Source organism: Antennarius striatus, chromosome 4 (assembly GCF_040054535.1).
Source record: "Antennarius striatus isolate MH-2024 chromosome 4, ASM4005453v1, whole genome shotgun sequence".
Classification (NCBI taxonomy): domain Eukaryota; kingdom Metazoa; phylum Chordata; class Actinopteri; order Lophiiformes; family Antennariidae; genus Antennarius; species Antennarius striatus.
Window position 1 is genome coordinate 8,265,086 of NC_090779.1, and position 23,415 is coordinate 8,288,500.

At 40.4% G+C, this 23,415-nt stretch overlaps 2 protein-coding genes across 8 annotated transcripts; both read right to left on the bottom strand.

Moving 5' to 3' along the window:
• Positions 1-498: 498 nt before the first annotated feature.
• On the bottom strand, positions 499-12,538 carry incenp (inner centromere protein). 3 transcript variants are annotated; one of them, XM_068313735.1, is made up of 21 exons: positions 12,361-12,538; positions 10,722-10,869; positions 10,516-10,626; positions 9,732-10,396; positions 9,597-9,639; positions 9,099-9,150; positions 8,876-8,999; positions 8,715-8,754; positions 7,688-7,775; positions 7,432-7,572; positions 7,053-7,070; positions 5,765-5,874; positions 5,553-5,673; positions 4,592-4,702; positions 4,120-4,286; positions 3,876-3,996; positions 3,352-3,450; positions 3,157-3,192; positions 2,806-2,868; positions 2,559-2,709; positions 500-1,129 (listed from the first exon to the last, which is right to left on the bottom strand). In XM_068313735.1, the coding sequence occupies exons 2-21, from the start codon at positions 10,859-10,861 to the stop codon at positions 954-956; spliced, it is 2,577 nt and encodes an 858-aa protein (XP_068169836.1). In that variant the 5' UTR covers positions 10,862-10,869; positions 12,361-12,538; the 3' UTR covers positions 500-953. The 3 variants fall into 3 exon arrangements, with proteins under 3 accessions (XP_068169838.1, XP_068169836.1, XP_068169837.1); XM_068313737.1 differs by lacking the exon at positions 12,361-12,538 and having other exon boundaries at positions 499-1,129; positions 10,722-10,867; XM_068313736.1 differs by lacking the exon at positions 7,053-7,070.
• A 575-nt stretch (positions 12,539-13,113) lies between these two features.
• Positions 13,114-21,506, bottom strand: pgghg (protein-glucosylgalactosylhydroxylysine glucosidase). Of its 5 annotated transcripts, none has more exons than XM_068314142.1 (16): positions 21,488-21,506; positions 20,498-20,593; positions 20,257-20,356; positions 19,810-20,118; positions 19,450-19,660; positions 18,949-19,384; positions 18,746-18,865; positions 17,499-17,630; positions 17,316-17,427; positions 16,185-16,257; positions 15,904-16,040; positions 15,685-15,818; positions 14,856-14,951; positions 14,686-14,783; positions 14,384-14,607; positions 13,114-13,633 (listed from the first exon to the last, which is right to left on the bottom strand). In XM_068314142.1, exons 4-16 carry the CDS (start codon positions 20,051-20,053, stop codon positions 13,557-13,559), a joined length of 2,094 nt encoding a protein of 697 aa, XP_068170243.1. In that variant the 5' UTR covers positions 20,054-20,118; positions 20,257-20,356; positions 20,498-20,593; positions 21,488-21,506; the 3' UTR covers positions 13,114-13,556. The 5 variants fall into 5 exon arrangements, with proteins under 5 accessions (XP_068170243.1, XP_068170244.1, XP_068170245.1 ...); XM_068314143.1 differs by lacking the exon at positions 21,488-21,506 and adding an exon at positions 20,671-21,343 and having other exon boundaries at positions 19,810-20,115; XM_068314144.1 differs by lacking the exon at positions 21,488-21,506 and adding an exon at positions 20,671-21,342 and having other exon boundaries at positions 19,810-20,037.
• Positions 21,507-23,415: the final 1,909 nt, after the last annotated feature.

Below are 23,415 nucleotides of genomic sequence, written 5' to 3' on the forward strand. Positions count from 1 at the left end.
CTTTGACAGCTTTTTTGAAAATCGAGCCTTGAAAAAAACTACATTCCCAAAACAACCATAGAGCTCCACAGACATCAGGGTTATATATGCAGAAACTTATAAAGTTGACAACACGTCTTCTCAGTGTCACTTAAGTTTAACAGTATGTTTGAATAAGAAATAAAAACTTTTAACTGTTCTTTTCTTGATACAACCAGTTTACTTTACATTGTGACATAACCCGGCAACTCCCTGATGCAAAGGAACCAAATTAAGTAAAAAGATTAAAATATTTCTCCCATGCTTTTTACACTCTAGTATATATCACACCCATATATAAACCCGCTCTTTAAATTGTGCAAACAAATTGTGTTTTATGTCCGGTGGTGAGGCCGGCACTGGCACAAGCTCTCACAATCACCGGGGCGTAAAGCCTTTTTGACATTACTTGCAGCTTTAGTCTTATTATTGGAGTCCAGTAACCTTCAGAGCACCAACATGGTCTAATCAGGTAAAATAATTAAAAACCAGGGTGTGCAGTAACAAGTGACACATTCTGACTTACAGGCCAAAGCTGATGTAAGACTATTACACACAATGGAAAAGCTGCAACCAATGATTCTGGCACAAAGAAACATTTTAATGTGATTGAATAAATTCCAAAACAAACAATTTACAATCAGGACACATATATAAATGAGTTTTTACTGATCTGTTGGAAAAAACCTTCACATGCCACTAAGTTGTAATGTACACCCAAATTCAAGTACAAACAAAAGCACAAAGCATCAAACCATGATATTTTAGAAACTAATAACATTCCTAAAAAGTTGATGCCTAAAGCCAGACAAATAAAAGTTAACATTAAAGGAAAACACCAAGAGAAAAAAAAAACATTTTTATTTTATTGGAAACAGACTTCAAAACAAAAATGAAACTATACAGCCATGGACACCTCTATCAGTGTACACACATTACTTGGATCCAACTGGAGGCGAGTGCCACACAGCAGAGCTGGTGCGTTTAAAATAACGAGGCTTGCTCTTGTAAAATATGTTTTCCAGTTTGGGGGGTTCAACAGTCCCAAAGAAAGAGTCTAAATCAGGAGGGTTGAAGTACTGCTTCATAATTATCTGCTGCAGGTTGTGACCTGGGAGGAAAAAGAGTCATTAGATAAGATGATAACATGAGACATTGAGGTACTAAACAAAGCCTGAGGAACATAACTGAATGACGTTTGTAAGGAATTATATGATTTTGGAAGAAGTTACAGGACAAAAGTCGACCATTTCCTGAGTCTCATCCTGTTTAGTCATGTTAAGGATTGGGCTGAGCCATATGCTTAATGTTTGTATGACATTCAAATCGCCATTAGAAACTGTGGCAACTGGGTATAAAAATTCCAAAAACACAACTCACTGTGATGTTGGTAAAACGCTGACTAAGTATTGAACTGTAAGCACATAAGAAGCAATGGGGTGTCACTTTATTCTTTGTAAGATGTCAATTTTGTGAATAGACTCATATCTTTCAATCCTGCGTTTTCACGTTCAGTTGTCCTCTTCAGTAAAGATCACTAAACAAACTGAGAAGAAAAGCATTGTGTCCAGAGCAGTGATGCCAGATATCTTAACAGAAAAACCTCAATGGGTATTACTGCATTTTATCAAGGCTAAGGTCTGGAAACCAGGACAGAAATACAACTGTACAAGGCAAAAGGAGTAAGTCCAAGAAATTCTACTTCAGAAACATGCCTCCCCAAAAAACAGTAATTGTGAGCATCTGCAGGAAACCAAACCCAAATTTACTTGTCGACATGGGTCTGGGGTGCAGAGAGCTGCATCTGGTGGTAAATTTGAAGCAATCAGAGGCCAGCCTCAGGTCACCTGATAAACAAATTTTAAAGTACTTCCATTCCAGTGTCCTTCAACCAGGAAGCATTTTACTTCACAGTAAAAGCAACTCAATAAAGTTTGGGAATGTATTCCAGGTTGCTGCTGACTGGGAATAAACAGTCAATGGGGCTCGTCTATGACCTGGATGTGCGGAATAACAGCATTGCTGTGAGACCTGACCTTCACAGCAAGAAGGTCAGGCCTCACAGCAAGGTCAGGGGTTCAAACCCCATCATTTCCAACATGGCCCTTCTGTGAAGAGTTTGCATGTTCTCTCTGTGTCTGAATGGGGTTTCTCCGGGTTCTCCGGTTTCCCCCCATTATCAGGAAAAAACATGCATTTAAGGAATATTAGGTCATGTTGGCCCGTAGTGGCGGTGCACCCAGGGTGCAGTGGCTCTAGACCAACTTTCCATCTGGCCTTGAAATTTAATTGTACCATCCCTGTGTATAATGACAAATAAAGCTCTTTGTCTTTGTCTGTTTGTTTTCAATACATACTACTAAATAATTAGTCAATGTTGCTAAAGATAACTCCTTAGTTGGTGAGCTCTGACTATGTTTAACCATTAGCGTAGTTATTTTTAAATTCATGCATTAAAAACACGTTAATGAACAATATGTAAGGACAGTCATCATAATCAATTGATCAATCAATCAATGAAAAAATTTAATTATGCCTACCTTCTGCCCAGGAAGGAATAGCTTTCCTTGGGGCAGACTCATCATCAGTGGAGTCATCACTGTTTTGGTCCATCCCATAATCTTCTACGCTACTGGGTGCTAAAGGTTTGTTGCCACCCTTTGGAGTGATGACATATGATTGTGGTGATTTCTGGGGAGGGGGACAGTCAGATATTATCTCTCAGGTATTATCTCTTAAGGAAAAATCTGATTACGCTCCTGCCAAAATAGTAGAATTTGATGTTACCTCGATATCTATGGTCACGTTCAGGCCACCACCTTTGCCAACCGGAGTGCTCATTACTGAATGCTGCAAAGATCAAGTAGAACATCATAAGAATTGTTTCTTTTCCTTCTTATGACCATGAAAAACAAAGATGCCGCAACAGGGGAAAGGCAAAACTGCAAGTAAGAGCAGTTACAATGGTTAAGAACAATATTTAGCTTCATTGAGTTTGGTGAATAAGTCTGAATGTAAATCCAGCTCCTTTGTAATCAAGAAAACTCAATGGGTCTCCTTCAACAAATATCAAAGAGACAGAGACATCTTCAAGGCCCCAGGAGCTGGATTTTAGAGCTGATTTCTGGAGATTCTTACCTCCAGATCCAAGGTCACATTCAAGCCAGCAGCAGTCTGTGGAGTGGGGACATAAAATCAATTCATGAAGCTTTCCTGGTATAGTACTAGTAAATAATGAAAATGTAAAAGGAAATAAATGTTAAACCTCCATAAATAACCCTCTCTACTGTACAGGAGTACCTTAACAAAGTATAATTACCCCTCTTTACTTACCTGTTTATCAGCAGCTTGTTTAGCAGCAGCTTCTCTCTGTTTAGCAGCTTCTCTTTCTTTGGCAGCTTTCTTTTCTGCAGCTAATCTCTGCTGCTCTTCCTAGAAAACATGAACAGCCAACCAGTTAGCAAGACAAGTGGAGAAAATATTTAACGTCACTGATTCAAATTTATCTTGTTTGAGGAGAATTAAGGTATTTAAGTGCCAATTGTCTCAACTAAATGAGAAAGTTTATGGCTGAGAAAAATCTTTTTTGTTGTTGTTTCCCTATAATAGCCCGACTTTCTATTACCAAAATTTTGAATCTTTAAAGGAAAGTTAAGAGTTTGAGGCGTTTGCATGTTTTAACGTATTTTGTCTGTTGTGTAAAGATACAATAAAGACACTGTGTGCTCAAATTACAAAGAAGACCAAAACTCAATCGAAAACCTGAACTTGGGATGACATGATTTTCATTATTTATCGTTTTAATATCTTAAATGTCAATTTTAAATGTTTCATCTTTTTAAATGTTCATTTCTTACCAGTTTACGTTTTTCCTCAAGTGCCTTTCGTCTCTCCTCCAGTTCTCTCCTCTCTTTCTCTCTCGCTGCTCTCTCCACCTCCCGTTGCAGAGCAAGAGCTTTTTCTTTTTCCACTCGCTCCCTGAAACACATGCTTCTCTCAGTAAAAAGGACTGGTGGAACACGTAAACCTCTTTTATCTTTTATTGTAACACACTGTGACAATACTACAATCAGGCTACATGGCTCATTCAGTGTGGCTGACCTTTCAGCAGCAGCCAGTCGCTCTCTCTCCAGCTCTCTCTCCTTCTCGCGCTCCTGCTCCCTCTTCAGTTCCAGCGCTCTGCGAGCTTCAGCCAGCTTACGAGCCTGCTGTTCCTCCTCCTCTGCCTTCTTTTTGGCCAATAACTCCTGTTGCCGCTTCTCCTCCTCCTTAAAAATTTAAATGAATAAAAACACAAATACCACATTGGAAAAAGCTGGACTGCAAAAGTACAGCAACATGTGATAGCAAAAAAACTATGTCCTTCTGACTACATGACAGGAAATTAAAAATGTAATATGTTTAGTAAACCTATTTTAATGAATTTATTAAACACCCATATGAAAATCAAATTCCGGAAACAGGCAGTAAAAGCCCCGGCTTTGTTTATGTTATTCTATCTAGTTGTGATGGATTAATGGGTTGCTCACGGGCTCACACAGGAAGTGCTGCAGAAATCATTAGAAGAGCTTACAGCTTGTTGAATCTTCTTTCTTTTAGCTTCTTCTTCCAGCTTCTTTTTCTGCTCCAGCTCCTCTTGACGCTTCATGGCTGCCTTCTTCTTGGCCCTCTCCTCAGCCTGGCGCTGAGCACAAAGACACAAGGTTGAATACATCTACTATGCTCTTCAGGTGGTTACAGACACCACTGCTTCTATACAACATGAAACACCTCATCAGGCATCCAGCATTTACTCCCCAACTTCTCCACAGTAAAACACAGCATTGCCTTCAGCTTAGGGACCAACGGACTACTGCTCCATTTTTGGATTCAAGAATCCACATAAGAGCTTCCAGATATTCTTTTATAGAGACTTCAAGAAACATAGGACGATTTTTGAAAATGGCTGGAAAACCCTTGAATTCGCATCCGTATTTTAAGCTGCTATACGGTCTGTAATTTCTTTACTGCTACATATATTAAAACTGCAGACGTTACTGTTTTTGAGAGATCAGGACAACAGGGGATGGATGGGAGGTGTGTTGAAGATGATGCCACTGAAGTTTTATGTGCTGTCCACGTAATAACCAGGTACACTGGGGTGGGGTTATATCCTCAAATTGTAAATGAAGTGCAGAAAGGCATGTCATAAAAGCTGCATGGAGTCAGGTAGAACTGATACCACATAATGGAAACGTGGCGTGTGAGATTTCAGTGCTTGGTTCATTCCTGAGATGGTATTCACAGGATAAATGCAGCGCAATGAAACCTAAAAACAACTGGTCCTGTGTGACTGACACATCACAACAGACAGGCTTTCGAGGATACTGACTCAAAGCGTCTGACAGGAAATCAATATGATGCTGTACCAATCAATAATATGAGAAGATTGTTTGAATATAAAATGACAAATACGAAGCAATTCTAAAAGATGCCGACACTTAAAATCTGCAGAGTTTGAACACTTTTCTGTCAGTTAAAAATACACTGCTAACCTTGTCATTTTTTTCATCAATCTGAGCCATTTTTTGCTCAATTTTCTTTTTCTTCTCTTCCTCCCTCTGCTCTTCTTTTACTTTGGCCTCAAACACTCTTCTCAACCTCTCGTCCTTCTTCCTGTAACAAATTTAAAAATTTAAAAAAACAACTTCAAACAGAATAAATTGCATTGCTTTCCAGTTTGGGTGCACAAACAGAATGAGTTTACCTTTTAAGTTCTTCTTGTTTCCTTTTCTTCTCCTCCTCCATCTTCTTCATTCTTTCCTCCTCTAGTTCCTGCTTCTTTTTAAGTGCTTCCAACTTGTGACGCTCTTTCGTCTGAGTGAAGAGAAAATACATAAGTCACAGATCAGCTCATTTAAATGTTTTCAATAGAATGCAAAAGCAAAGACCATCCCACAAAGCAGGAGTGCATTCACGAGAAAGCAGATCATCGTATCAGAGAAGACAGATGGAGTTTTCTCTCACTGGCTAGTTGCTGCTCCGCCCGAAGCCATTAAATCCACACCAAAACCTGGTCATGGTTAATTTATGTATTAATGTATGGTTGTGAACTAGAAGAGATTTTTTTTTGGACTGTAAAGAAAACAAAACACACCCTTTGAGACGGATGGGAGTAGTTCCATGTGCAGACCTTTGCTTTTGCTTTTTAAGGTTTGAAGTCAGTGTGTTTTTGTTTTATATGTCACTAAAACTAGTTTTCCCTTGTTTGACAGACGAGTCTTTGACACTATTCATGTCAAACAAATTACTAAAAAGTTTTAGAGGGATCCATTCTCTTCAAATTTAAGTTCAAAATATATGTTTTCTTGAATGAATAAATATATGAATGAATATAGTGGAAAATAACCCTAAATACCCCCCACAGTTGAATTTCACAAGCTATCAATGGTGTATACCAGGAGTAGAACACACCATCTGATTACAAGACCACCCCCGGATTCCATATCACCAGCAACACTTCCACACAGACTGGGTTTCTGGTTAGATGGACTTTTACTTCAAATCAAACTGTGTCCCAAACACAACCGTGAAGTTATTAGAGATGTTTTTGATGATTTTACGGATTGTTAGACTAACGGAAGAAACGATGAGCATTAGTGACCCGTGGGATGAAAGAGAACCACTGAGTGCAGTCTGTGGGGTTTTCTAAACACAGCAGCCCCCTTCACTTTTTCAACAAAGCATTGCAAAGTCGCTTAGCAGTTATTTATCCAGTATGCATGTCTGTCAGAGTCCACTCTTCACAGCGTTTAACTTTTTGCATGTTGCTTCTCCAAACAACGCGTTCTAAATGGTTTGTAACCAAACTGTCAGGATCCATATTTTCCGCTCAGACACTGACAGACGTGTCACTTTGACCCATGAAAGCACTGGGAGTGAAAGGGCCTGCCTCGTCATGGAGTGAAGGAGGAGGCATCTTATCATGCTAGAGAATGCTATATTAGACACCAACAAATGCCCACAAACAGACAACGCTTCCACATTCCACTTACCACTATACCAGTGCTCAACTGGGGAGGGGAGAAAAAACACACACACCCAAATGAGAGAATCACTTCATTGACAGCTCTATAAAAACATCTCAATAGGTTCTAGAAACTGAAGAGTAATCTGCACGAAAAGATGATGAACACAACTGAAATCAAACGACACCTGATAATGATCGCCATGGAGATTTATTGTCACTGATAAAACAGGACTTATTTTTGATCTACTGCAATACAACTTGGGACAGTCAGACTTGGTTAGCAGAGGTACGTTGAGCTGATCTATATTTAAAGACTACTAGCACGGGCAGTAAAGTCGACCAAAACCCTCAACAGTTCTCACTGGACCGTAATAACACTGTTGCTTTGTGGTTGTTAAACTTACCTTAGAATCAATCTTCACAGGAGTTGTGTGTTTAATGAAGGACTTGATGACACCAGTTCGGCCGAGGGTAGAAGGAGTCATCATCAGCATCTGATTCTTCTGAACAGTGTGGAGAAAAGATCTCATATTGGGTCTGATTGCCTGTGCAGTAATAAAAAAGGTGGAGGTGATTAAGAAAGTAATTCATTGTCATTATTACCCTCATACTCTCTCTCGCTAAACCTTAACAATTTGCAGTATTTTACATCTCACTTACACTTTGACTTTTCTTGGGCGGAGAGAACCGTTTGGTGGAACTTTCCTCTACACAATCAGGTGCTTTTCGTTTTGTACTCAGGCGTGGTCTAAGCACAGAAATACATTTGTTCACAGACACAATTTACAGAAAACATTCAACAGCCTCTACCAAATGAGACATAATGTGTCCTTGAAGGTTATGTAGAGTTGTAAACATGCTTTTACTCTTCTGGACCAAAAACGCAGGTTTGAAACTAATGTGCAGATTAATCAGGTACTTTGGTCCAACAGAGAGAGGTAATCTCAGTCCAGATGAATCTGAAAGTGGTTCAGTTTGTTTACATTGTGAACACATTTGTTTGACTGATAAATAACAATGACACGGAGTTACAGCATGTCATCATCAACAAAAAAAAAGAAGAATGGAGGAAGGAAAGCATTAAAGATGTTGTAGGGTAAAACATAAGAGGAAGAGACACAAACAAAACAAAGAACTCAGAATCCACTTGGAAAAAACAAAAATGTTGAAACTTATTTTCTGCAATGATGAGGGAAACAAAAAGAAAAGAACAACCGAGACACCTGAAGGTAAACACACTTCGGCTGCAGCACAGAAAGGTGTGACATGAGTGGTGTGTCTACAAAGGATGACAGTTTTCCTTCTTAGGGTGACCTGGACAGTGTTGTGGACAACAGTCTCCACAGACTCAATCTTAAGTTCCTCTACTGATCCTCCCAGAGCCACAGAAAACACTTCAGAGAGCAGTGACTGGCCAACTGTTCATAAGTCTTTTTCCCAATTAAAAACTTCAGACAAGCCAGTCATGAAATACAGTGAGAAATGAATGAAAAGATGTGCATATGTGACAGCTTCCTTTAGATGTTGACAGATGTCATGATTGTTTTTTTTCGAAGTGCATAATTTAAAACCAAAAATAACTGGATCAAGGAAAAGTGGAACTTAGCTCAAACTTTCAGTTGAGAAAGCATCCTATGAGCACACTCACATGTAACATACGTTACACACACAGACACACACAACTCACTTCTGACCGGACTGGGAAGTCTTTTCCTTTCCACCGACAACTGAAACACACACAAAAAAAGAGGGACCTGTTAAAGTTTGGTAAAAAAACATTCTGAAAAAACTAACAACTAATCCAAACCACAACTAACCCAAACCAGAGGTAATAACATGTTCCCATACCTGTTCCCTTGCTGGGGGTGGCCATCTTTTGCTCAGTGATATACAATGATGGGGGTGCCAGTTTGGGAGAGTTTGCTGCCACAGATCGAGTGATACGTCCAACAGATGGATTTACCTGCTGAATCTGGGTCCATGATTTATATTCATAAAAAAGTGAATATAAATATTAATAACCAATGAATTCATTACTTTTCAAACTGAACCTTAATAGACAAATCTATACCTCTGGACTTTCTTTGAGTTCCTCAACTGCAGGTTTCACAGGTTCCAGCATTCTATATCAGTAAAAAAATAAATTTACATGGTATGGCATACTTAAAAAATATACTCAGTAAATAATAAATTATGGATTGATGTGTCAAATTTATCAAAGGCAACGTTTTTTGACACTTTTTAGTCACTTGGAGTCTGTGACAGTAAAAGTGTTTGTTGAAATTTCTGCTAGCTGCTGAACTATTAGGAAGTAAAATCTGTTTATTTTCTTGTTGTAGAAAACTGACCTTACCGGCACCTAGTGCCATAAACTATTACATACACACACTCGCAATATTGCTTATTCATTTGAACATACTTTTTAAAAACTCAGTTAAAACGAGTTATATTTTATTTTTGTAGAGTTGGTATTTAGTGAGTTATTTTTAAAATATTTAAGGTTGTGACTGGGAGCCCTCTCCATTCAAAAGTGTCCCACCCCAAATGTTCCAGATTAATTATTACTTACGGCGCTGAGTCCTCTTCTTCTACAGAATCCCTGCAAGAGTCCTCTACAAACAGAAAAAACAAAACAAATACAATCAAAAGTCAAAGAGTGAAAGGATTTGCTAATGTTTACACACACACACAGCTAGTTTCTCACCATCTTTGTTGCTGCTACATATAGAGTTGGTCCTGCGAGCTGCCCTCCTCTTAAGCATGGAGCGGCGTGAGGCACGACGAACAGACCCTTGAGTCATACTGTGTCTCAGACCAGCCAGCGAGTGACGGAGCTTGAGAGAGCACCGTACTGAGCTCCGCCGAGAGTTTTGAGCGGCGCCAGCAATTGTGATCTTATTAGCCGTGCGACCAGGAGAACGCTCTGAGTCTATAGCAAGTTCAGCAGACAAGCAGTCTGTAGAAGAGATGCTGACAATGACTTCAGGCAAGGGCATCTGGGACGCAGCCTTGGTTGGAGGAGAGATGCAGATGAGCTCCGGTGGAGACTGGGAAGGTGATATGGGGTTTGACTTGACTGCTGCTTTATCCAAAATGTTATGTTTGTCAAGCTCTGGCTCCTCTACCAACTCTGGCTTCTTGTTCTCCACTTCCAGAGAGGTGGAACTACCAAAAAGTGACTGTGTCGCATCCTGGGACACATCCTCTGGCACATCAGGCTTTGTCTGCTTGTTTTTGCGAGTATTGCGTTTAGGCTGTGTGGTTGTATTGGCTTCGGAGGTCGAGGGCTCTGGAACAGCCTCTTCAGCGATGAAGTTCAGCGATTTGACAGAGGAGCCACGAAGGTTGCTACGTTTTCCCCTGGAAAATCTAGACAGCAAAGAAATATGTATTTGGCGTTAAAAATTGACTTAATTGTGTATAACTGTTCAGGATTAAAGAAATATGAAAAATAACCCCTTCCTAACAAGGCAATACAAGCAACAGACCTTCGCCTGGTTTGATTTTCTTCCTGACGACCCAATGACACACGTTTTCTGCGACTATTCTTCTTCTGTGATGGCGTTTTTGGCATTAATTCTGGCTCTGCTACAAAATCCCTGAAATACAAAGGCAGCTTCCTGAGTAAAGCAGACAGATTTGATAATATATCAACATGTGAGAAAATTAATAATTCCAACTACTTAAAGCTTACCTGGAGAACATGCGATTGGCTTCTTGCTGGATTTCTTCAAGCCAAACCACATGGACATTGTCGATTTCACTGATGAACTCTTGTGATTTCCCATCAAACATTTGCATGAGGGATCGCACAGATGATAGCACAGAATTCATGATGACAGCTAGAGGAGACGACACATATATTAGGAATTAAAGATAATGAGGGCCTTTTAAATTTAATTATAAAGTTGTTGTTGTTGTTTTTTAGTAGACATTGAAAGCAAACTAAAATCATCAAAAAAGCCTGTTGCGTTTTGATTTTCATATTCCTCTCCACCCATAGTTATGAGGTGGTACATGGGTTACACATCCGTATCTTTTATTTTGGGAGTCTACTCAACATTTAAAGCACACCCCTAAATGTTATTATAAAATCAAATGGCTTACAGAGTTAGTCCCAGTGACAAGTGGGGGCTTTCTTTTTTATGTATTTTGTTGGTTTACGATCATCAGATTTTCCCCGAACGACAAGTAATCGCTGCTTCCACAATGTTTTGATATTTTCATGAACGGGTTGATGTTGGCTACATTTAAATTTACCAGTCACTCACAATGTAGTCGACGAGATTGGTTGTTGATGTTTTTTGTTTTGTTTTTTTACAGAACTGAACCAATGTAATGTGAGTACAGTAATAATCTTCTTTTCCTTTCGGCTTTCCCTTCAGGGGTCGCCACAGCGAATCAGTTGCCTCCATCTAACCCTGTCTTCTGCATCCTCTTCTCTCACACCAACTACCTTCATGTCCTCTTTCACTACATCCATAAACCTCCTCTTTGGTCTTCCTCTAGGCCTCCTGCCTGGCAGTTCAAAGCTCAGCATCCTTCTACCAATATATTCACTATCTCTCCTCTGGACATGTCCAAACCATCCCAGTCTGGCCTCTCTGACTTTATCTCCTAAACCTCTAACATGTGCTGTCCCTCTGATGTACTCATTCCTGATCCTATCCTTCCTGGTCACTCCCAAAGAGAACCTCAGCATCTTCATCTCTGCTACCTCCAGCTCTGTCTCCTGTCTTTTCTTCAGTGACACTGTCTCTAGACCAAACAACATCGCTGGTCTCACCACAGTTTTGTCCACCTTTCCTTTCATTTTAGCTGAAACTCTTCTATCACACATCACACCTGACACTTTCCTCCACCCGTTCCATCCTGCCTGTACACGCTTCTTCTCCTCTTTTCCACACTCTCCATTGTTCTGGACTGTTGACCCTAAGTACTTAAAATCCTCCACCTTCTTGATCTCTTCTCCCTGTAACCTCACTCTTCCACTTGGGTCCCTCATTCACACACATGTACAGTACTCTGTCTTACTGCGGCTAACCTTCATTCCTCTCCTTTCCATGAGAGTAATATTGGAGCAACACTACTCCACATTAAACCAAAGGTTTCGTGGTCAACAAATGCAGTTAACGTTTTTTAGCTTTACTCAAATGCTTTCAAAAAGTCAAAATGTTAAGTGACACCAATGTCAGCTGCGAAGAAACATAAAGCATACATGTTCCCGATGAGTTGAACCTTTCTGTTATCTATAGGTGTTCTTCCGTACGATCTGTGCTAGGTGGCTAATGTCAACTTAGCTAACATTGTGACATCAAAATAACTAGCATTACCTTTGTTATCCCTGTTTCAGATCGGGGAATCGTTTGCTCGTTGCTCCAGAAATATGTATCGAACCTAAATCAATCGCATATTGTCGCGAAAATAAGTCTTAAAATGAGGGAATTCCGGATGTCCCTTTACAAATATTGAGTCTACTTCATGCGAACAGAACGATCCGGGACGGTAACCGCAGTCCTCCCCGCTAAAACCGTTTAACTTTTTCAAATCGTCAATAGCCAATCCCGACATAGAGCACAGTGACGTCATTTGTAGTATGTTCTACTTGGAAATTGTGACTGCCGACAAGGGTGGAGCTTGGGTTCGGTAGCATTGTCGGAAACTGCGTGGATGTGTTCACTAGTTCTCAAATCGAGCGCACCCTACGGAAATACAAGGCGGAGTTACGGCGTTACTAGGTTTAAAGCAGCCAATTAAAAGCAAGACTTTCAGCTCCACAGTGTGGGTAGTGGCTCCTCAGCTTTCTCAGTCATTTCCACTTAACATGTAAATGTATTTTAGAGACATGTTTTGCCACAGTGCGCAAACATGGCAGGGTTCCCAAGGTTGAATTGTGTTTTTGTAGCTGTCCTGACGTCTTTCTGTTATTCTGCCGTTGTTGCTTGTAGACATGTTCAGTGTCAGCTTCAAAAAACAAAGCTACAGGATGTTTGAAATCATCCATTGAAACAACTAGAGCAGCTATTCAAAGTAGAATGACCATTCTCTACTGGTATTGTTTCCTACTTATGACAAATAAATAAGCATTGGATGTATAAGGGTTTATTGATTATTTCATGTACAGCAGAGTTCATGGATTCATGATCAAATTCAAAACAATGCGACATAACACAATAGCAAATACATACAGCATGTTGTTTGTAGGACACTGAATTATATAATAGCATTGTCTCCAAATGAACTGTGTCGTATGTGGTGCTATCAGACAAGGTGAAGAACAAAATACTAAGGACACTTCTTTTAATAAAATCCAAATACACAATACACTCAAACTTTTTAAATTCCTCCTACTAGTATCTGTAATTCCATTTATAACATAGTAAGCCATTTTAACCTCTTTCTAATTCCTAGATTTGCTATAGTGAATGCCAATTTACTGTACAACTCAACCGTAGCTTAGACATACATGTGAAATATGATGCTCTCATTCTGGAAATATTAAATAATTAGGAAGGTAATGGTTGCTGCTTCAGAAAGGCCAACAGGAAGCCACTTGGGACGTTTTACAAACATACCCAGGCTCTCGAGGAAAGGTGACCGGCTGTCCTGAAAAATAGATGTGTAGAAGTAAATTCATAGTCTGATGCTGCATGAGCTTCATTGAGAAATGTGAGATAAAGAATGTAGGACTGTGGTAAGAATTATACAGCCCTGAATAAGTCCTAACCTGAGCCATGATGTACAGGAAACACTCATACATTAACTTTTATTGTAAAGTATGATTTTACTATTTTTGCTCATGAACTAAATTGTGCATAATTTTTGGTTGGGGTGGAATTTCCAGTAGACTGTTTATTAATAGCACCTCACACTCTTTTCCTCCAGTAACCAAATACTTAAATTCATGTTCTTTCTGTGTGGCAAATCCTGAAATGACATCTATGTCTTATTCTCACTTGTAGTATGCTCCTTCCCATGGATTCCTGTACTAAAGGGATCCAGGACATCCTTCTAATGAAAACCTGACTGTCTGGTATATTATGAGCATTTTTTAGTAAATATAGGCAACATGAATGCTGTTTTTTTTGTGCTAAAATTCTGTACCTTAAATATAAACTCATGTACTGAAATAATTCATTTTTAATTGTTCTTGTTCTGTTTCACATGTGAATCACTTATTTTATGTTATCCAAATTGAAATAAAAAATTTCCACAGGCTTAATTTTGCTGAAAATCCTTCAATATTAATTAATTTATGTGTTAAGATGTTTTTGTTTTGTTTGTTTTTTTTTGGGGGGGGGGGTCCTGAAGAAATTGGCTTCTATAATACAATCACCATGTTTCTGCTAGTGTTACCTGGTGTCAGGGGGATTTTAGTTCCTGATGCCTTCAAGATAATCTGTAAATCACAGGATTTTGCATTGCCAGCACTGGGAACTTGCTTCCTCAGTATGACACAGACATCTTCTCTCCTCAGAAGCCAATCCATCTTGCAGCCCAGGTAGCTAACTCCACGAATGCAAAGTTCAGAAATGCCATTGGGAAGAAGTGGGGAAAAGGCCAGATGTTCTTCTTGAGCTCTAGAAAAAAACACAGGATGTCAGCCTGAGTTCTGTGTTTATATTTCACAGTTCATTGTGGGAAGCTTGACAACTGACCTGAAGCCAGTAAAACCAAACAACACTGCTTGAAGGAATCCTCCCATACCCGTGAGAAAGTTGACTGCACCAGAGCCATCTGAATATTCACTCCATACCTGTGAGGAGAGGTGATCATGCATTCAGCGTTCTATGTATTCGTATGAAGCTACTGTGTGAACCTTGGGTACCTGGAACGGTCCCTGGATGCTCTTGAAACACCTCTCAACCAAACGGTGAGCTTTCTCAGCCTCCCCTATCTCCAGCCAGCCGATAGCGAACATACTCTTACAAGAGAAAATAAAAGCATTGTGTCAATTGAAGACAGATTTTCACATTAAATGTTACAACAGGCTTTTATATGTCTAAACACCAAAACATGCTGACCGTGTGTCACATATAATCCATTACTTACTATCTAATGAACTATACTAATCTATCTAACAGCTAATGATAAGTCGACTAATAACTTTGCAGTACATGGATTTTTGCCCACACAGGGGCAGTGTTTGTTAGGAAACAGTTGACATCTAGGGACAAACATGCAATATTCATTCTCTTATATCTGCTGCCAAATCCTGAGGGAAATATGCTCTGGTTGCTATCTTTGCTCAGCTCTCCTTTGATGATGATGAGGCAGCAGCTTTATCAGAACACTTTAATGGAAATCAGACCCTTGATGCAGAAAGATGTTCATGATAAACCCAGGAGTCCAACAAAATGAAAATTCTGTATCATTAAGACAATTATCTGAAACCTGCAAAAGAAGCTCATTGACCTGACATTTCATCACTGAACAACCCGCTTAATGTGTGCATTTCATTTGATCCACAGTTTCTGTAAGCACATCTAAGTGCATTTCTCATGCTGCTACTTTTAATTGAAATGATCTAAAATTTTCCTTCAAATCCAAATCATTAGAGTAATTTTTTAAAAAGTGCTTTTGGCAATAAATAAAAAATGTACTGCTGTTATCATCAATCATGACCAGACCGCACAAACAGCAGTTCTGCCTCATACCCATGTCATGGCAGGTCCATAAGGGTCTGTCACTGGCTCATACAGCTCCAGGTCATTTCTCCTGACCTCTGGAGACATCAACATTCCCAGAGGATAGGCCAGCATCACTGCATCTGCCTGCTTCACTGGATGGCCTGTGACAGGACCGAAACACATTCTGTATAACCGCTTAAAAACAGCACAGCCAGTGTTCTCATGTCAGATAGACTTGAGATGAACCTCTGATGTAGTCATCATACTCAGGATGGTACTGGGCCTCCGGATCAAATGGTATTTTGAGTTTTTCGGCCACTTCTCTCCATTCCTTTGGTTCAGGATGTTGGAGTAGGGCGGCCAGTTCTAAAGCAAACTGGAGACTGACAAAATACTGTATATTTAGAGTTATTTGTTTTTATTGATGATATGGAGTAGAGGAAAAAAAATCTTGCTATACAGCCTATATAATACGATTGCATCATATTATTATATAATACAGTTATTTTCTATATAAATAAGAGTACCTGTGTTTGGCCACTGTGTTTGTGTACACCGAGTTGTTTACATTGTAGTGATACTCATCAGGTGGCATGACACCTAAATGGCACATAAAGAAAATGCAACATAAAATCTATTCATGTAAATGTACAATAATGATTGCATGTGTATGATACATTATTAATATAAAGCGAAACAAGGGTCTCAATGATTTAGGAGCTTCACTAACATGGCACTGATCTGTATTTCAGTAAAAAAATCATTGTGTGAACACTTAGAAACATTGTTTTTTTTACTTTTATTGATAAACTACGTACACTAATAATCAGCTGTTTAGAAAAACTAACTGACACAAGGACAATCAAACAATAAATTACAATAAAATTAAACTCAATGTGCTACTCATACTGAGTACTGTAACCTCACACTGATTCAACCCTCATGACAGCACATAGGGTACAAAACATTACAGACGTCCTTTGGTGGTAGAGCTGCAAAGTGATTAGATAAAGGCCAGAATGAACCTATAGATTTCATACCTCATCCCTGACAGGTTCACCACTGCTGACCCAAAAGCACAAGAACACACCCGGGTCTTTACGTGCAACTGCCATGCAATCAGTAAATAAAAGGTAGAATATTTGTGTCAGTGGTGAAACTGTCTGCAGTTGTTCTAAATCATCCAGATAATAAAGAAACGTTTTGTGATGCTGTCCTGTGGGGAGATTAAACATTTAGCAATATGTCTGGAGGAGGAAATGAGGCCACTACAGAAAAGAATGCCTTCTAAAGCATGATGACGACTCAGTGATGCTCCAGACCTGCTTTGTTTCCTCAGACATTGAAAACCTACAGGGCCAGATAGATTTAATCGATGATCAAGTGATAATAGAAGAAAAAATTTACATCTGTGAGGAAGAAAGCATTTTGATTTGTAATAAAACACATGTTGTCTTTGCTGTGTTGAACTATTTAAGCTGCTCTTGTTTGATTTGGCCATTGCAAACAGTTTATCTGGTAGTTGGTGATAAAACTAATATACAGTACACCGCTTTCAGCTGTGAATCATTCGTACTAATTGTTGCTTCAATAAAAAATCTACATGACTAAGTCACCAAAAGTAAATGGAATGTATTCCACTGTGATAATCTTTTTACCTAACAGATGGTACTGCTGTTGGTCAGGTTTCCACGTTACTCTTGACACCCAGTAATCAGCCAAGCCGTACACGACCTCACTGCCCCGGCCCGTGGAGAACATGGACAGATCCTGCAGCCAAAGAGCTCAGTTACTGCCATTGCACTGCGTGACAGAATGTGATGCTGATGATAAGAGAATACCTGAGTGAGGTAGAGGTATAGTTGGAAGGCCAGGCTGATATCTCCATTAATGTGAATCTCTTGTTGTCCATAAATGGGCTCTGGACACATCTCCCTCCCGGACGCGGCGCTCTCCCACGGGAACTTCAGTCCCTGTAAAGACAATACCCGTTCCTCAACAAGCTCAAACACAGCCTGACACGTACAAGAGGAATACACACAAACACCCAACAATATAACCAAAATTATATCTGCTACCTATATTGGTCTAAGGCACATGTGTCAAACTCAAGGCCCACGGGCCAAATGTGGCCCACCACGTCATTTATGTGGCCTGCAAAAGATCTATTAATAAATAAGTTAACCTAATAAAAAAGTTAAAAGGGTGCATTGACCATAAACTATATTTCCCATAATGCATCTCTTAATTTCCCTTCGGGGATTACTAAAGTACAGTATATTAAATTAAATTAAATTAAATTAAATTAAATTAAATTAAATTAAATTAAATTAAATTAAATTAAATTATGTTGCCCACAAAGTGACGGCTTCCCACTACTAGACTGCAGTGTTTCCACATCAATGAGATTTTCTGAACAAGCGGAATTAAGAAAGACAGATAATAATTCCAAAATATTCAAGTAGACAACAATTGATGCAGATGGAATGCTTTATAAGGAAAGATGGAAAAGCAATTATGTGTTTTTCTTCAAGGAGAGAAACCGGTTTGTCTGTTGTTCTATGAGGTAGTGGCGGTTGGAAAAGAAAACAATACACGTCGACATTGTGACACCGAACACGGAGCTAAACATGCTACTGTGAGCCTTAAAGCAAAAACAGAAAATTGTGAAAGTATGAAACTGCAAACTACCATGTTCAGCCTCAGCCAAAAACAAAGGAGCAGTGAACGCTGGCTTTATTGTGGCTGAATAAATTGCCCGCGCTGCTAAGTCTTCCTCATGCTTAAGGTCTGTGAGTAGACCTTAAGCATGAGGACCAAAGAATTAGTAATACAGTATTTTGTGGATTAAAAACTACTGTACCGTAGAAGCTGTATGAATAATTATTTTATTAATGTAAAATAAATGTAATGATGATTCATTTTCAACATCTGATACATCATCTGTGTTGTTTTCATTTGTATACAGCAAAATATTTTCTATTCATTCATCACACATATATTTACTTGGGTTATATGCATATTAAGTGTAACATACAGTATGTATAATTAGGTAACATGTGGTTAGATGAGTTTTGCGTCCTCATACCTTGTAGCCCTGAATCTGAGCGTTGTATTTTGCCCCGTCTATGGTCCTCACCCTGTACTCCAACGCAGCTCGGGCAAGCTCGGGATAAAACAGGGCTATACAAGGATACATCCAAATTTCCTATGACACGAAGGTTGAGTCACGTGAACAACATACAATCCAATTAAACAACATGCAAGCAACACACACTTATGTAGCCAAACCTGGTCCCAGAAAACATGGCCCCAGTAGTCCTGTCCGTCCCCACCATTGGACAGCCCACCTGGACTGACTCCTCCAAAAACGCTTGAGGTCTCGTGTATAGAGGGGAACGCACTGAGCAGGTAGAATGTGCAGCCAATCAGGGCCCTGCTCAGGCTCTCTGACTCTGACACCTCTATCTTGCTCTTCAGCCACAGTTCTCTCCAGGCCACCTCATGAGACGGACGCAGGTCACCAGTGGCCATCAGATTCAGACCCTCGTCAAAACAAGCCTCCCCAACATCTAAACTGGTGGCAGCAACCAGGATGAAGCCCCACCGGCTCTGGCTCTGTTCTGGAAGAAGGGTCACGGTGGTTGGTATGGGGGTCCAGATAAGATGCACCACAGGACAAGAAGCTCCTGGGAACTCAGCAGTCTTTGTCTGTCCCTGGATATGCCTGAGATGGAAAACAAATACATCACACACGTACTACAAAGTCAAAATGTGTTTCTTTTAATTTACCTTCCTCCTCTGTAATCAGGACCAGGCTCAAAATCAATGTCTTTGCTCTGAGGGGTGAACGAACTGACCAGCTGAACAGTGACTGGCTCCTGTGAGGTCACCTGACGGACTAGGAGCACCTCCATCACCATCATGTTGGAGTAGTGTCTGTGTGAATACCAACACAGTGAGACGCTCAGGCTGGCTGAGCTCAGAGTGTGTGTGAAAACGCCTGAATGAGGAGACAGATAATTCTTCACAACATGACATCACATCAGCAACAACACAACAGACCCACTGCAGGGGCTACCTGTGTGTGTGTGTGTGTGTGTGTGTGTGTGTGTGTGTGTGTGTGTGTGTGTGTGTGTGTGCAGAGGCTACCTGTGTGTGTGTCCAGGCTGTATGAGTGCTGGGCTGCTTCCCCCACCTCCACCTCAACAGCGAGAGGACAGGGTATGTCTGCTCGGTGACACCGCCCAACCTGCCCATTATACACACCACCCATGTGCATGATGTCGTTGTACACCCTCCATCCCAGAAGCCCATTGGCCAGTGGGGGGAGGAAGCGGGGGTCAGTAGGTAGCGTATCAGTGGAAAAGATGTAAGGGTCTGATTCACAGGACATAATGACAAGATATCTTTACTCCGGAATCAGGAAGTCTGGTTCATCAAATGCAGTCAAGATCCCTGCTGTGGGAAAAGTAAAGTTTATTTAACTTATTTTTCCATTCATAAAGCATGAAAACATCCATTACTGTAAAAATAAACAAATTAAAATGTCAAATTCACAAGAGGAAATCTTAAATGTAGAACATGGACCACATTTACCAGGTTACGGCTGGCGCAGACTTTTTATGGATTGTGTACTTTGACACTTCTGGGTCACAAGACGAGACAAAACACCCTTCTAGCATTGGAACTCTAAACTCTTGAGAACAAAAGAAGAAGAGGAAGTTGATCCTTCACATCAAGGAACAATGAACTCAACTTATTGATTACTCTGAAAGTTTTCATTGACTGACAAAAAAAAATCCTTATGATCTTAGCTGGAGATGCACCAACAACCTACCTTAAGGCCTGGAGGAATTCCTTCTGTCACCTCATTGGGAATGTGTCCCCCTCCCGGAGCAGCAGGAAGCATCTGTTTCTGCACCAAAGACAGAATCTGGACAAAAAGCAGACTACAGGTCAGTTCCCGGTTCAGCATCGCCAAGATCAGTCTGATCCCTCAGTGTGACTCACTTCAGAGCTCACTTCTGGAGAGAACAAAGACAAAGACCTGGTTGAAGTGAACTCAAGTTAGTGCTGCTGCTTTAATCCTGCTGTATGAAAACACTGCCTGCTGCCCAGAAAACACCACATGGATCCCTGGGTGCTGGAAAACATGGAATGGATCTGGAATGGAGGACAGGGCCCACTGGATCAGTCGCTGATGAGTGTGTCAAACATACTATATTAAATTGGGAGATGCGGGGTACACCCCTGATAAGATGCCAGGTCATCGCGGGGCCACATGATAGACCAATACAAACACTTACACCTAGGGACAATTTGGAGTGATTAGTTCATCTAAGCGGAATTTTTTTGGAGGTGGAGACAAGCTGGAGAGAACCCACGCAGACGCAGGGACAACTTCTGTGATGCTCTTGGGTCAGAATTTGTTTAACTTAGATTTCAGAGATCTCATGTAAACTTAGGGCTCTACAGACAAAAAACTCAACTGTAGAACTTCAGAAGAGTCATGGTTGGCTCAGTGTTTACACAACATCTGATTTATGCTGTAATTATAGGTGGTATTCAGGGGTTGAATGACTGAGACTGCAGCAGCCAATAGAAGAAGCACTTTAAAGTTATTCTTGTGAGATTTGATTATCATGAACAGAAAATAAATTGTATGTTTAATCATGTATAAATGCCGTTCATGCTGTACATAGATAATTAAAACACTGGAGCCACTTGGCCGACAGTGAACATACTCTCCATGTCACCCTCACAGTGTTTACATTTTCATATTTTCCAAGTAGCATTACATTGCTCTCTACAAACTGAATATACATACCAAGAGCTCTAAATTCCTTTTCACCTTCTGCAGTTAGCTCTGGGTTTGAATCCCGACATTGTTTCCGTCCTCTCTCCATGTCCGGGTGGGTTTCTTCTTGGCAATCCGGCTTCCTCCCCCAGCCCAAATCATGATACAGGTGAATGTACAGACTGTGATATTCCTGTACGCTTGGACTGTGAGCTTGAATCATTATTTGCCTCAATACGTGAGGCTGATCCTCATCTTTGGCACAATACAGACGGGGGCAGGTGTCCCTGTGAGGCCCATGGGTAGAAGTTGTGAATGCAGCCCCAAACTTATTACAGCAACATTTTCTAATTTGACATGGTGCTCAAAAATGAGATCCCGCTGCTGCTCCAGTGGCCCAGGAGTGAAGTTGATCATGAATTGCAGCATCCCAGCAGGAACCTTGATTGTATGTTATCTCTCATATCAGTCTCCATTTATTTCCTGTAGTTTCTTTTGTTTTACTACCCACTAAGACACAAAATGTCATAGCAGAAGTCTTTATGGAGACCTGTGGCTTCCAACACACAGCACTCACACAACCCATTTTATCTGGCCTCAAATGTCATCTGACTTATTTTTATAGTTTGTAGTGTAGCATTAAATAAATAATTTCATTAAGCTGCTTAACAGACAAAGCCTTTTATTGCATAAATGATTGCTTGCTGAATGGTATGATGTTCTGGGTGAGCATTCAAAGCCAAAGTAGAACTGGTGATGTCAGGGTTAGGGTTAGGGTTAGAAAGAAAGAAGTCTTCAGTATTGATATCAATAAAAATTTAAAGTCAGGATAGGCCCACTTTTACTGATGCTTCTCTGCTTCTTTTCTAAATGTCTTTTAAATCTACTTGTTATTGGAGTCAACCTTCGAATAATATCAGCCATCAATTTTCTAAAATTGTTTTGCAGGGCTGCAGGAGGCTGCGGGGTATTCCAGGTAACCAGGTCCTTACAGGGGCATCGCAGAGAAGCAATCACCTGTTTACATTCACATTTATACCTTCACAGTTACCAATCCTGACTGCAAGCCTTTGAATTATGGAAGGACAGATTGAACCCATGCAGACGTGGAGACACCATGAAGAAAGTGTCCAGATCAGGAATTGAGCCAGGAGACGATAGACATGTACCACTAAAATCATACCAATCACATCCTTCAACAGACAGAGGCTATCGTAAGGAAAATGCAAAAGCTACCTACAGGCTGTTACTGGGTCAGTTTTCTTTCTACTTTGGATCATAAGACTAAAGTTTTACTAAATGTTTCCTGTACTGAACAACTGCTGAGCCACATTTTGGGTCTTTCTTGGCATATTTAGCTCCCAGTAGATTTCCGCTGTACTCTCAATAGTCTTGGTCAGAGTAATACTGTCATGAGGAACATAATGTGTTATCATTTATTCATTGATCACTTCATGAATGTCACCACTTGGTGGCGCTGAGAAGCTGTTTGTGTAACATCTGGCATCATGCCGGGGGTCAGAACCACAAACCCTGGGAAAAGCTGTGCTTTGTCCATATAAGGTTGCAATCCATCCGCTTCCCTCTTCCTCCCCGGCTCCCTTCCTCTGTGTTTCTCAGACCGGAGGGATATTTACAGAGAGAGCGCCTTGGCCAGCCGGCCCTGCCTTATTAGGAACTCAGCTTGTTGTCAGTACTTATACCCTGTAGGACAGTGGTCCATCTCTCTGCTGTCAGAAGAGACAAACAGATGGTTAACAGCACTTTAATGCAAACTGACAAGTGTCAAGAAGACAAAGGGACACCTTCAGTTATTAGCCAGATGTCTGCTCCACAACATACGTAACCACACTCAGGTTCAACCATGTCACTCATGATGTAGGGTGCATGAGGGAGCTGCTGTGGATTGATATAACAGTCCAACATACTGTAAATGCATCTTAATGCTTGCTGTGTGT